The following is a 14,924-nucleotide window of genomic DNA, read 5'->3' on the forward strand; positions in this document are numbered from 1 at the left end:
AGACTGGGGAACAGAACAGTTGGTACTGTCTGCAATAATCACAGCAAGATACAGAAAATAGCTCTTTCTACACACTCTCAAATATGTGCCTTATCCTAACCTTAGAGGAACATTTGTGTGAATTTTCTATTTTCATACTTGACATCCTTATAGATTCTCTCAATGAAAATGCCAAATTCTCCTTCATTGCTGGCAGCTCATGCTATGAACTCATACTATCTGGGTACAAGATTGAGCTCTACTTGAACTTATTTCATCAAATTCCCTTGCAGCCAGCACAGAGAGGTTTTCTTCTCATCAGTTAGAGCTGGATTCAAACCAGGTCTCAAAAGTGTAAAGATAATGTGCTTACCAACCTCCAGATCTGTTCTGACCATCTGAAGCTGCTTTGGTCATGGGCAAAACTGCTTACTACGCCAAGGCTATCCCAGAGAACAAAAACAACTCTACATTTCTCTTGTCCACCACAAACTACTCACTCAGACCTCCCTCCTTCAAAATCCCAAACTCCCAACTTGGATTCCAAGTTCAAGAAAATCATGGACTTGTCAGCTTCCATATGTATGTTGATGACACTCAGCTTTACCGGTTTGCCGCCTTCATTGATTAAAAGCTTATTGTTACTCTCTTGAAAAGCCCTGGCCAACATCAAAATCCTGATGAGCCAAAATTTCATCCAGCTTCATGCAGGCAACATGGAAGCCATCATATTTGACTTCCATCAATACCTATGTGTTCCTGGTTTTTCAGCAACTTCCCCGCTGCCAGCTCAGATTAGCTCAAAAGGTGCAGAAGCTTGCTATAATGTTTGACCTTATATGTCCCTCACCAAAACTCTAGTGACAAGATATTTATGGATGAGGATGATCATTTTAATTCATCCATCTAGAAGCACTCTACAGTCCCCCGATTGCAGCATCTAATTGTTTCTTAAATTCATCTAGGGTTTTCATCTCCAAGTGTTAAATCAATTTCCACATGAAGAGGAACTTCTTAATATCTATCCTAAAGTTACCTTTTACTAGTTTGAACCTACTTCCCCTTGTTCTACTCCCACAATTTGAAGTAGTATCCCAAATTTACCTTTTCCATATTGTTTACCATTTTATATACCTCTATAAGATCACCTCTCTGACAGTTCCATTCCAGATTAAAAAGTCTAAGTCTCTCTCTAATGTTTCTTCATTTCTCAGACTCCTAAGGCCAGGGATCAGACATATGGTTCTCTGCACCACCTCCAGTGTTTGAATGTCTCCCTTATGGCTCAGTGACCAATAATGGACACAGTACTAGGGTGTGGTCTGACCAGAGTGCTGTAGAGTACGGACTTATATTCTACTAGCTAGAGTGCCCGCGGTGCCGAGGGTTTTTTGAGGGCATGTTGTTGTTGGAAGAGAGAGAGAGAGAGACTGGGGGGGGAGAAGAGAGAGACGGGGGGGGGGGGGGAGAGAGGGGAGAAGAGAGAGACGGGGGGAGGGGAGAAGAGAGAGACGGGGGAGGGGAGAGAAGAGAGAGACGGGGAGGGGAGAAGAGAGAGACGGGGGGAGGGGAGAAGAGAGAGACGGGGGGGAGGGAGAAGAGAGAGACGGGGGGAGGGGAGAAGAGAGAGACGGGGGGGAGGGGAGAAGAGAGAGACGGGGGGGAGGGGAGAAGAGAGAGACGGGGGGGGAGGGGAGAAGAGAGAGACGGGGGGGGAGGGGAGAAGAGAGAGACGGGGGGGGAGGGGAGAAGAGAGAGACGGGGGGGGAGGGGAGGAGAGAGAGACGGGGGGGGGAGGGGAGAAGAGAGAGACGGGGGGGGAGGGGGAGAAGAGAGAAGACGGGGGGGGAGGGGAGAAGAGAGAGACGGGGGGAGGGAGAAGAGAGAGACGGGGGGGAGGGGAGAAGAGAGAGACGGGGGGGGAGGGGAGAAGAGAGAGACGGGGGGGGAGGGGAGGAGAGAGAGACGGGGGGGGAGGGAGAAGAGAGAGACGGGGGGGGAGGGGGAGAAGAGAGAGACGGGGGGGGGGAGGGGAGAAGAGAGAGACGGGGGGGGGAGGGGGAGAAGAGAGAGACGGGGGGGTGGGGGGGGAGGGGAGAAGAGAGAGACTGCTGGATTTAGTTTGGGATTAGCCTGGAGAGAGAGGGGGGGGGGGGGGGGAAGAAGCGCCTCAGGCCTGGCCCGATCGACCCCTGCGAAGGAAGGAAGGAAGGAAGGCGCGCTCTCCCTCCCTGTCCCACCCCCTCACTTCTTTCCCTCCCTCACCCTCTCTCTCTCCCTCCCCGTCTCTCCTGCTTTACTCTCTCCCCTCCTCCCCCCTCCTCCCCCTTCTCCCTCCCCCCCCTCCCCCTTCTCCTCCTCCCTCCCCCCCTTCTCCTCCTCTCTCACCCCCTCCCCCCTCCCTCCTCCTCCCCCCTTCTCTCCTCTTCTTCTCCCTCCCCCTCCTCTCCTCTTCCTCCTCCCTCCCCCTCCGTCTTCCCCCTCCCCCCCTCCTCCCCCCACCCCTCTTACCCTCTCCCCCCCTCCCTCTTACCCTCTCCCCTCCCCCTTCCCGAGCCCTCATCCCCCGCTCCAATCCCTCTTTCCACCCCGGGGCCCGGGCCTTGGCACCTGGATGAACGCGTTCCCCTGGACGTTTTTGGCGGCCTCGGCCGTCACCCTGATGCTGTTGGCCGAGGCGAAGACGGTGACCTGGTCGGCTTTCTGCCCCGTGGCCTGGGCCTCGGCACCTGGATGAATGCGTTCCCCTGGACGCTTTTGGCGGCCTCGGCCGTCACCCCGATGCCGTTGGCCAAAGCGAAGACGGTGACGTGGTCGCAGAAATGAACGGCCTTGAGCAGGTTCGACAGGTTCCGGGCGCGCCGGGAATCCGCTGAACTCGAGGCCCAGGCTTCCCGCGCTGCTAGGCCGCGGCTCCGCGCATCCACTACAATAAAGAGAGATTCCTAAATATTAAAGTTCAGGTTTTTAAGCACCCCATAGCTAAGAAGACAACTGCAGAAAAGAACCTAACGGGGTACACACAGAAAGTGGGAAAAATAAACACACAAAGTGGGAAAAATAAATCAATAGTTAGGAATCAAGATGGCGGCCACGCACCTCAGCTCAGAAGGATTAGGCCCGCCCACACACGCAATGAAACGCCCCCCGTGATGCACCGATTGGTCAACCATCAGGTTAATCCCCTGTACGATTGGTCAACCATCACGTCACTCAACGCTAATGAGCGGAATGTTGCGGTTTTTTGAAACTTTTTTGTATACTGTCCGAACAATTTTTGTCTGACCAAAAAGTAAATATGCCTATTAGACTCCTCTAATGATAAGCTTTCTTTTGATATAACATGCGTGTAGGTACGCTGTATAACTTTTGAGTGTATAGCGGACAGACAGACAGACAAACAGACAGACAAACAAACCGCTTTATATATATAGATAATAATTTGGCTATGTAGTTCAACATTCTTTAACAATGTCCAACCAATGCAGAGCAACAATCAACAGAGCAAATAGAATAACTTATTTATCCATTAGTCTACTTTTGGTACTAGTGAGAAGCTGTCCCTGCACCATTTTGAAGAATTGTTATGATGTTATAATGCACAGAAAAATGGATTCTTATGGAGCAGTTATCTTACACTTTTTGTGTTGATTCACTGCTGTTTTCACATTTTACTAAATTTGTATCTGTAGTGTAATTGCAGCTTATGTCAAGTGATCTAAGCACAAATTAATTTAAAAAAGCACCCAAATGGCCTCTGGCCTACCTTTGAGTTTCTAATATTAGAATAGAGCCAGACGGTCCTATCAGCATTTGGACACGAATGAGCAGAACTCTGTGACTATATTTATGCATGTACATTTTGCCTGAGCAGAGCATGGTGTGGATTCATTAATATAATGGTGCAGCTGCATGATACAATTCTCAAATAAAGTACCAGTGTGACCCTGGTGCTTGCAGTACAATTGCAGCAGTAGCAATTCTGGGTTGTTCTCGCAGCAATTAGGGGTTTATCATAATCCATTATGTAGTACAGTATTGATCTATAGCACGTCAAATAAAAGACATACAAAAAAGTTTTTAACCAGAGATGTATTACTCACCTTCTTCCTTTTCCTCACTATTAGCTTCCATGATAATAAACTTCTCACAGACTGCAAAAGTGGGTAATGTAGAAGAGAGAAACTGACCAAACCTTGGCACAAACAAAGAAACTGAAAATTAATAAAGTAATCCTTATGTGTAAGATAGATCAGACACACTTTTAACCATTTACTGTAATTAGGAGGAAAGAATCCTCCATTTCTTAACATCTCAAGAATCAGGCAAATAGATTTCCTTAACTTTTGCACTTTGGCACTTTTAGGCTGGTGAAACAAGACAAAAACCATATTCTTGTGCTTTCTCATGAGCTGTATTTGCTTTCCAGTGCTCAAAGATTTGCTGTCATGTGGATTTGTAAGGTTCCACAGTAAATCATTCTGAACCAAAAAAAGACACTCAGACAACAAAATACTTGCCAGTAATGTACTTTCACTTTGGCGCAAAGGGATTCTACCTACTGTAATACTACCCCAAAAAACAGGATATAGAAATATTTCTAAAATGTAACAGTGAATGTGCATAATTCTTTTTTTTGTGGAGTTTGGGGGGGGCGGGGGGGGGGGGGGAAAGAATTGCAGAAGAAAATGAAGAGCGAACAGCAATTTACATCTTTATGTCAGATGGAAAGCAGGGGTTCTCAACCGGGGGTTCGTGAGAAGGTTTTGAGGGGTCCGCCAGCCAATCAGTGCAAGGAGAAGGTGGGATCCTCCCAACGCACGTCAGTGGCTGGACAGGTCTGCCAATCTCACAGTTGCCATCAAGGTTAGGTTACAACGCAGCTGCCTGCCTGGAGTTAGGGACACCGGGGTGCAGGCGTAGCGTGCAGTGGAAGCGCAAGTGCGGCTCGAGGGGGTTACTAGTCAAGTCAGTAAGTACTTCAACAACCCGAGTGTTTATCAGCACACAATCCTGGCCAGTAACAAGTGTAGTTTTAACTATCAGGTTGCACCCTCCGCTCGGCAGCCTGATTGTACTGCTATCAAACTCAGAGCTTCAGTAATCTTCTGATTACAGTAATAGGAAATGTACAGTTACAACATTCTCTTTAAAGCTTAGTCATTGAATTATTTTAGTTACAATCCATTACTGTCTATTTCCCACAGGAGCTTTGCTGAAGCTGCCATGCTATCCGGCTTGCTACCAACTAGAAATTCAAGGTCATAAATAATGCCTACCCATGATAATTTTTCTTACTTAAATATTACAGATGCGTATTTAATCATGGAGTACTGGATTCATATATTCAGTTGGTTATTAAAATCTTCATGAAAGGAGGAGCATGCAGGTTTTCACGTATGCATTAAATTGAATGTTATCCATGATTTGAAAAAATACCTCCTCATCCATGCCCACAACCACCGCCCACCCCGCCCCACCCACCCGCCAACACCCATCAATTATGTAATTTAGTGAACTAGATTGTTCGAGATTGAGATCATGCTTAGCTCAACAGCTCACTGGTAAATTTTCAGGGGGTTGGTACTTGGATTTCAGGAAGATGCCCCATTTATGTAACTTCTATGCCTTAGTTGATTCAATCTCTCCTGTGATTATTTCACCTGTTAAAACATAATTAAAGACCTTGCACTCGCTTATACAGAAAAATACTTGTGTTACAGGGGGTCCGTGGAATTTTTATAACACGGAAGGGGGGCCTCAGAAGCAAAAATGTTGAGAACCCCTGATGTAAAGGACTCCCAAAGGGGAGTGTACAACACAGTCTCAGTTAAATGTTGCTTGCACTTAGCTACGCACTAAACTCAAGGGAATGTACATTGATCACAAATACCCTAGGAATGGAAAAGACCTGTTGTAGCATTAAAATATAGCTTACAGAAGGGGAGATTAAATTAAGTTGTTGGCTTGAAAGAGCTTCAAGATATTAGGGAAGGCTGAAAACTGTTTGTGATCCTGTTTTAAGCAAATAAAACCTAAAGTCTCCTTTTTTTGAATGTGAAACTTTTACCACAGATCTGTTTGAAAACTAACAAAAGATCTACATATTCCAATGAAGTTGGAATCAATCTTCCCTCTTCTTGTTCAAGAAAACTCACTCTCACGTGAAGATATCCTTGCTGATATCTCCAGAGATAAAGCGCAAAACTCTAAAGGGAATGTAGTAAAGGTCATCAAGAAACACCAGTAGCATACCCCTTCATTAGATAGAATTATCCATTATGCACCTCACTATTGGACTTGTTGCCCAACTTGCAATTTTTTTTTCAGCGACTAAACTCTATTCTATAATTATAGACATTTTGTGGATTGCACCTTTAAGTATTTTGTTTAAAAGTTGTAAAGCATATGCACTCAAATGGTTCGCTGTAATTAAATTCCTTGGTTACTTCAGTATTCTTTGTTGTGTCTGGACTCTACCTGAGCAGATCATTGCTGTTTGGAAAGCCTTGCAGCAAAAGGCTGAGCACATTACTGATAGCTGCAATGGTCAGCTGTGACAGGAACATATCTTTCAGAGTAAGCAGTAGCTTTGGTATCAACTGGAATTCCCTCATTAACTTGGCATTTCTAGAAGCCTCACTGTAAAAAAAACAAAAACAACCTTTGTATTCCGAATAACTGCTAATTGAAGTGTAAACATTTAAAAAGTATTTTGAAATAATTCAATAATACCTTGATTCAGTCAGAAGTTCAATAAAGTGCTCAAATAATGACAGATGAAGTTCATATGGTGCATTAAGCCAGACCTGTAAAAGGAAGGTCATGTTAAAACATAAGAACATAAGAAATAGGAGCAGGGGTAGGCCAATCGGCCCCTCGAGCCTGCTCCGCCATTCAATAAGATCATGGCTGATCTGATCCTAACCGCCAATCCACTATCACAGAACCATCTCCTGAATCTAACAGAATTAGACACACGAAATAGGAGCAGGATCAGGCTACACGGCCCCTGGGCCCGCTCCGCTACCCACAGGGCCATGACCGATCCGAACCTAGACTCATGTCCAAATTCCTGCCCGCTCCCCGTAACCCTTAATTCCCTTTACTTCTAGGAAACTGTCTATTTCTGTTTTAAATTTATGTAATGATGTAGCTTCTACAGCTTTTTGGGGCAGCATATTCCATGGACCTACCACCCTCTGAGTGAAGTAGTTCCTCCTCATCTCAGTTTTGAAAGAGCAGCCCCTTATTCTAAGATTATGCCCCCTAGTTCTAGTTTCAGCCATCATCGGGAACATCCTCCCCGCATCCACCCGATCCAACCCCTTCACAATCCTATATGTTTCAATAAGATCGCCTCTCATTCTTCTGAACTCCAATGAGTAGAGTCCCAATCTACTCAACCTCTCCTCATATGTCCATCCCCTCATCCCCGGGATTAACCGAGTGAACCTTCTTTGTACTGACTCGAGAGCAAGTATGTCTTTTCTTAAGTATGGACACCAAAACTGTATGCAGTATTCCAGGTGCGGTCTCACCAATACTTTGTACAACTGAAGCAATACCTCCCTATTTTTATATTCTATCCCCTTAGCAATGAAAGCCAACATTCCATTGGCCTTCTTAATCACTTGCTGCACCTGCATACTAACCTTTTGAGTTTCATGCACCAGGACCCCCAGATCCCTTTGTACTTCAGTACTTTCCAGTTTCTTGCCATTAAGATAATAACTTGCTCTACGATTTTTCCTGCCAAAGTGCATAACCTCACACTTTCCAGTATTGTATTCCATCTGCCAAATCTCTGCCCACTTACTTAGCCTGTCTATGTCCCCTTGAAGGTTTTTTATGTCCTCCTCATTCACTACTTTCCCCCCCATCTTAGTATCATCTGCAAACTTTGATATGTTACACTCAGTCCCCTCCTCCAAATCGTTAATATAGATTGTAAAGAGTTGGGGACCCAGCACTGACCCCTGCGGAACACCACTAGTTACTGATTGCCAGTCTGAGAATGAACCATTTATCCCAACTCTGCCTTCTGTTAGATAGCCAATCCTCTATCCATGCCAGAATATTACCCCCAATCCCGTGATTTTTTTATCTTAAGCAATAATCTTTTGTGTGGCACCTTGTCAAATGCCTTTTGGAAGTCTAAATACACTACGTCCACTGGTTCCCCTTTATCCACCCTATATGTTACTTCCTCAAAGAACTGCAGCAAATTTGTCAAACATGATTTCCCCTTCATAAAACCATGCTGACTTTGTCCTATTAAATTATGTTTATCCAAATGTCCTGTTACTGTCTCCTTAATAATGGACTCCAAAATTTTACCTACCACAGATGTTAGGCTAACCGGTCTATAGTTTCCAGCCTTCTGTCTACTGCCCTTTTTAAATAAGGGTGTTACATTAGCAGTTTTCCAGTCTGCCGGGACCTTTGCTGAGTCCAGGGAGTTTTGGAAAATTATTACCAATGCATCCACAATCCCTACCACCACTTCCCTCAAGACCCTAGGATGTAAGCCACCAGGTCCAGGTGATCCACTTCCTTAGTGATTTTGATCGTGTTTAGCTCCTCCCCCCCCATAGCCCCCTGTTTGTCCAGTGTTGGGATATTCTTAGTGTCCTCTACTGTAAAGACTGATACAAAATATTCAGTCAGTGTTTTTGCCATCTCCATATTTCCCACCATTAATTTCCCGGTCTCATCCTCGAAGATATTCAATAATTTAAATAAACCCTAAAACACTTCTTGATCATTTTAAATAACTTAAATATATATTATAGATTGAGAGTTCGGAGCTGAGAGCTACACTACCAGAAGTGCTGCAAGCCAGGACCACTGTCCCAACTACCCCAGCCCCAAATCTTGGGAACAAGGTCATTTGCATTAAAAAAGTGGGCACCTACATCATTTATTGAAGGCACTGGAATTCCAGAGCTGCATCTTGCCAAAAATCATTTATCTTTGTTGAATAGCAATTGTTTTCTTTACTTTCCTAATGGATCTCTCAGAAAACAATTGCTATTGGGATTCAGCATTGTGGGCCCCATCTAACAGGTGTTGTATGGAAAGTACATTTGCTTCATGCAGCTGTAATTACCATTGGCTGTACACTGAAAAGAAGTGGAGGGATTTTAAGGGAAGCCTGGCATTCCACCAGGAACTATGACACATTACGACCTGGGGTAGGCAGAAGAAGCATTCCTCCCCTCCACCCTGTCGGAATACTGAAACAAGACCACTTCATTTGGAATATTACTTCCTCAAAGACGTCAAGGAGATTGGTCAGGCATGAATCTATGTTGTCTACTATTTTCTAGGTTATTGTTGCACCACTTTATACTCATGTCTTACATCAAAGTCACAAAGCAAATCCTGAAATCCATTAGAATTAGGGATGATACTGGTCTCATGGCCACTGTCAACGGTTCCCACTAATGAAAATGTGAGATGGAGGATATGACTGTTCAAGAGAGTCCGTTTCTTCTTCAGCAGCATTGCCAAGAGCTAAAACAGAAAACAAAACACCTTAATTGAAAATTCCATCAATTATATTTGGAAGCAGTTATTGGAAAACTTGAAATGACAGTGTAAAAAACAGAAGAGGAGTTAAGGAAACGACAAGACCATTCACTTCATCAAAGATCACCCCTCTGGTACACTAGCTCTCTATTGTCTCTAATACTTTGTCACTACTAACCTGCCTGGCAGATTATGCTACACATTTATTACTACTTGATTAAAGAAGTTCTTTATAATATCTACTTTACATTTACTTTTCTCTAATTTAAATTTATGTCCACCAATCCTACTTTATTTGCCTCACTTAGAAGCAATTATTCAAGGCTAACCTTATCGGTACTATTTAACATTTTATATAGACTTTGATGAAGTTCCATCCTAAACAGCCTTCTTTCCAAACTGTACAGCTTGGACTTCTCTCATCTTTCCTCGTTGCTCATCCACTATATATTTGGGATCAGTTTTGTTGCTTTTCTCTGTACCCTCACCAATACCAGTATGTTTTTTTTTGTGTCACGATGACCAGATTTTAACACCGTATTCAAAATGTGGCATAAAAACACACACAGCATTATCCTCCTATTTCACACAGTAGAAAATTTTATTATCTTTCTCCTGCTCCCAATCAATCAAAAAGCCAAGAGGGAATCAAACTATGCAACACATGAACAGCGAAAACATTTTTGCCTATATATATATATATATATATATGGGGGGGGGGGGGCCCGCGTTGCCAGGGCTGTTTTGGGCCGGGCGGTTTAAATCGAGTCCCAGGCTTTGGGCCCTGTCTCTCTGTGAATCTGCTGCCGGGCAACATTTCTACCTTTTAATACCTTCAAATATGAAAGTGAAAGTACTTATAAAATGTTTTAGGTAAATCTTATGTTATTTTTAAAAGAGATACTAACTTTTTCGAAGCTGGATTATCAGATTTTGAGCTGGAAGTAGTTGAAGCAATGGCTGCCAGATCCCCGAGATGAAAACGATTAGTCCCGCCCACACACCGATTGGCCAACCATCAGGTGACTGAACTGTAGGATTGGTCAATCATGACGGCACAAGATTGGTCGACCTTGACGTCAGTCAATCAATGCTAATGAGCGGATAATGAGTGGAATTTTGAAGGTTTTTTGCATAATGCGCGAACAATTTTTGTCCGACCGAAAAGTAAATACGCTTACGACCGTCCTGGAATGGTAAGCTTTCTTTGGACGTAACGCACGTGTAGGTACGCTCTATAACTTTCGAGTGTATAGCCGGACAGACACACCGAAGGACAGACAGATAGACAGACAGAGACAGATCAATCCTTTTATATATATATAGATCTATATATATGTGTATCTCCAACTAATGAATTACAATCGATGCAAAATTAAACAATTTTACATTGGATATATATGGCACAAACAGGTCATTCGGCCCAACCAGTCCATGCCGGTAACTTTTTACAAGATTCGCTCTGTTTACCACTTTATCTGTTGGTAAACGATCCCAACAATGCTCTCGTATCATGTGTTTTTCTGTGCATTTTTCTTCACTGGCATCATCATAGGGCAAAACCACTTACAAATCGCTTTGCCCTAATCTACAGATATGGAGGCTGCTCTCTTAGACATGATTTGCAATGAAGCTCTTACCTGATAGCCCTTTATCCTCTCCATCTCTTTGCTGGCCAGTGCATTACTTTTTACCACACAAACAAGAGCCTTCACAGCAGCATAGAGACCTTCAACATCTGATGCCATTGCAACCAAGCCTAAAATAGCAGCTGCTCCACCAATGTATTGCAATGTAGTGGCAACAGGCTTAGGAACAGAAGTTCTCACACCTGGCAAAAGAAATCAACAAGTTACTTAAAAAAAACAACAAAATGATACAAATATGAAAATGTTAAACTTTCTATTAATATCAATAGTTACCAGCAAACACGGTTTAAAAAACAAAACATTATATGACCAAAAAAAACCTTTGATTGCAATTTAAAAAAAAATGCAATTGGAAAAAGAATTGCTGAAGTAAGTAATGGCTCGAAGCTCAATATGAAGTTAATATGGAAAAGGCATCATCATTTAGTAACATTGTAATAAAGTACACAGGCAACTTCTACTAGATAGTAAAGGTGAAGCCTGACAAATATCACAGCTATGGATGGTGTTCTTTTAAAATGCTAGTATTAGTAAAACAGAACTGAGTATTTAACTCAAAACGCAATTGGTAAATTCAGAAAACGCACATTTTTCAAAATGCCCTGCAATTCTATTTTACCATTGAGGCTATTCAAGGAAACATGAGCCCTAATTTTAACTGGGGGTGTGGGGCGAGCTTGGAGCCGGCAGTGAGTGTCATGAGGTCTGGGTCTATTTTAACTCCTGGGCCTTATTTAAATATAGTACATTCCATTCTTACCCTAACCCTGTCAATAAAGTCAGGCCAGCGGGCAGGAGTTGGGTGAATGCAGCAGGAGGCCGTGGCCTGGAACCTGGATGGTGCCCAGCAGTCAGGTTTAGCGTGGATTGGGGGGGTGGGGAAGAGAGAAAGAGAGGGGGCATATGCGACCTGTGGGCCAGTAAGAAGTACTCCTGCTCCTCCTGGCCCAGAAGGAAACTATTAACTTTTCTGGGCCTGCTGCTCCTTTGTGCCAAGTGCTTTTGGTTTGGCCAGCACCAGGCCCTTAATGCAGCGGTCCAGAATTAAAATATAGTTGGGGTCTGAATGATGTTATTAGACCTTGACTTTTGAATTTCAGTGAGGCCCTTGTGTGCGAAGGCCTCATTGTTGGGCCAAAACATGCATATTACAATGACGTGTGGTGCCTAGATTGGGTGAGTAGGTCGCTGCAAGGATTTTAGCTGCCCCCTGCATGCCCCGTTTCTGACAGGCGTGGGTGTTAAAATCATGGCTATTGACCAACAAAGATAAAAATGATTTGCAAACCTGTTATTCCTTACACATTACTGAGAAGTATCATTTGAAGCACATTTCTAATTAAGATTTAATAGATTGTATACTATGAGTAAACCTGGATTTGAAATTTCCAGCATTGGGCGAAGATTTAGGCAGAGCACCAGAAGTCTCTGTGATTGACATCCTACCTAGGTATCCTATGAGAGCGGCACCAATAGTTCGCGCTGGTCCATTTAAGTGCCCTGCAGCATTATGCAACAGTTTTACTGGTGTAGCATTTTCATGCGAGGAAATGGTCATCTACACAACACACAAAAAAAATTTGAAGTTAGTGATCAAGAAATCCCAACTTTAGCTATTTGCATTAAAACCTGAAATATTAGGAGTGTCAACGTGTCCAATCATTGTACTAAATATAACCAAGCCCATTTATCCAACTTGCTTGTACACAGGTTGCAGTTAGGATACATTTTTCCTTATTGCAAGAAAATTATTTACTGTACATGCAAATCTGGAGTGTATGCAAGTAAACCATCTTCCTTCTATGCCTGCACTTTGTTCCTCAGCAAATAAAAGATTTGCCCTCTATCCTTCAACCATCTCATCCTCCACATGCTGTCTCCCCTCCCTTCCTGTAGTTGATCCAAAAAAGCAAGAGGAAGTCATTTGAAGCGTTGACTGTCCCATCGTTCACAGCACAGAATAAAGATGCTCTATCAACTGTAGTAGGAGCCCCTCTCATTAATAGCGAGAGAGAAAGAACAACCCTGAACCCTACTGCCAGCAAATGACAAGGGTAGCAGCACTGAGAATGGAAGACATCTCCTGCTTTTACATAACTTTATTTGGAAAATTTAACTTGCAGACAAGCAGTTTTACCTGTGTTGCAACATTAAACTGCCCATGGTTGTGCCTAAAGATTTTTTCATCCTTCCCTCCAATGTAGAGACAAATATGATGGAAATTCACCCAAACTGCAATCTGAAGATATTCAAGTTTTTGTTGTGGAGATTAATTTCAGGAAGTCGTGCTTTATGCATTCATTGGCCTTTTTGACCCAGAGTTTATGTCAATCACAGAGCCAGAATCAATCAGGGGGAGGGAGGGAGGGATTGGGAGAAGAGCAAAGACTAGCAGTGTTAATACACAAACTGCCTTCCTAAAAGTGATCTGTGCTGAAATAATCTTTAAAAAAATCTTTGAGGTTACAGTCCTGCTACTACAACAACTTGCATTTATATAACACGTTTCAACACTAAAAAAAATGTCCTAAACTGCTTGCCAAATGGAAGTGGATAGGGAAACAGACACCAAGAATTAGATGGGGTGATTGGAATCTTGGTTGAAAAGGTGGATTTTGAGAAAGTTTTTACCGGAGAAAAGTAGAGGCATATTTAGGAAGGAGTTCCAGAAAGTAGTGCCAAAGCAGCTGAAGGCTCTACCACCAAAGCCCTGATTTTAACTCCAGAGAGCCAAGGATGGCAAACTGTCCAGCCCTCCTAGCAGGAGGCCCAGGAGTTAAAATCTGCATAGGCCCAGTCAGTCTCTCACCCAAATCCAGCAGGAAGCATAGTTGGCCAGCAGGCAGGAGCTGGATTTTGGTCAGCAGGAGGCCAGCTCCAGGGTCCCAGAGGAACAGACCCCGGCACTCAAGTAAGCAGTTGGGAGGAGGGGTCAGGAGAGCATCATGGTCAATAGAGTGAAGCCGGGGCAGGAGATGCTCAAGGTTTCTTTGTGGGACCAGGGGAAGCCACAGTGGCTTCACCGCGCAAGCCTCCGGTGAAAATTGCAGTCGGATTCTGATCACGTCATCGGAGACTGATCTGCATATATAAAGAAGGACCCCAACTGCCTTCCAGTGGATGCCCCTCTTGCCTGCTCAGAAGAGCAGGTTAATATCAGAACCTGCGTGAAGGCAGTGATATTGGTGCGGGAAGTCCCACCTGCCATTTTGCTGTAGTAAAGAGAGCCTTGCAGAAGAGGAGTGCTATTCCACAAGGGGAGAGGAGCACTGATGCTGTCACATGCATTCTAATGACTAGCTCAGAAAGCATTAGGAGCAAGTCATTCTCCTATCCCCTTGGTTGCAGGCGATTTAGATCAGAGGGGCACCACCATCTCCCGCTACTAGACTCCAGTTAGGTCCTTACCCTGTGTAGAACATGCCACACAAAGATTCATCAAACAAGAGTCTTCAATTTATTTTGTTGTATACCCTGGCACACTTTTCATTTTTGTTTTTGTGCTTCTTTATTACCCAATTTTATCCATCTGGCTGTTAATTTGAAATCTGAGCTCTACATTAAACTTCCATTTTCTTTCTGTCCAGGTATTATGCTATCTCCTCATCCCGGAGTTTCTTCCTATTTTCCTTCTTACTTAATGGAGGTTAGTTCAGATATTTCCATGTTTTTTTGGTCAGCCTTGTGTCTGGCATATGAAGAAATCCATCACCATATTTAAGTCTCCACTTCAAGCTACGGAGAAATCTACTTCCACCTGTA

General features: G+C 43.7%; 1 protein-coding gene across 2 annotated transcripts in view; it reads right to left on the bottom strand.

The window, feature by feature from the left end:
* Positions 1–14,924, bottom strand: part of wdfy3 (WD repeat and FYVE domain containing 3) — a 583,406-nt gene that overhangs the window by 190,924 nt on the left and 377,558 nt on the right. For both annotated transcript variants that reach the window (XM_085963501.1, XM_085963491.1), the window contains 6 exons: positions 12,609–12,720; positions 11,154–11,344; positions 9,346–9,498; positions 6,715–6,788; positions 6,460–6,621; positions 4,083–4,174 (listed from right to left, as the gene is read on the bottom strand). In XM_085963501.1, the coding sequence (XP_085819627.1) occupies positions 4,083–4,174; positions 6,460–6,621; positions 6,715–6,788; positions 9,346–9,498; positions 11,154–11,344; positions 12,609–12,720 (784 nt within the window). The remainder of the gene's footprint in view (positions 1–4,082; positions 4,175–6,459; positions 6,622–6,714; positions 6,789–9,345; positions 9,499–11,153; positions 11,345–12,608; positions 12,721–14,924) is intronic.

The sequence above is a fragment of the Somniosus microcephalus genome, chromosome 2 (assembly GCF_052327205.1).
Source record: "Somniosus microcephalus isolate GS21.2 chromosome 2, FLI_Smic_1.0, whole genome shotgun sequence".
Classification (NCBI taxonomy): domain Eukaryota; kingdom Metazoa; phylum Chordata; class Chondrichthyes; order Squaliformes; family Somniosidae; genus Somniosus; species Somniosus microcephalus.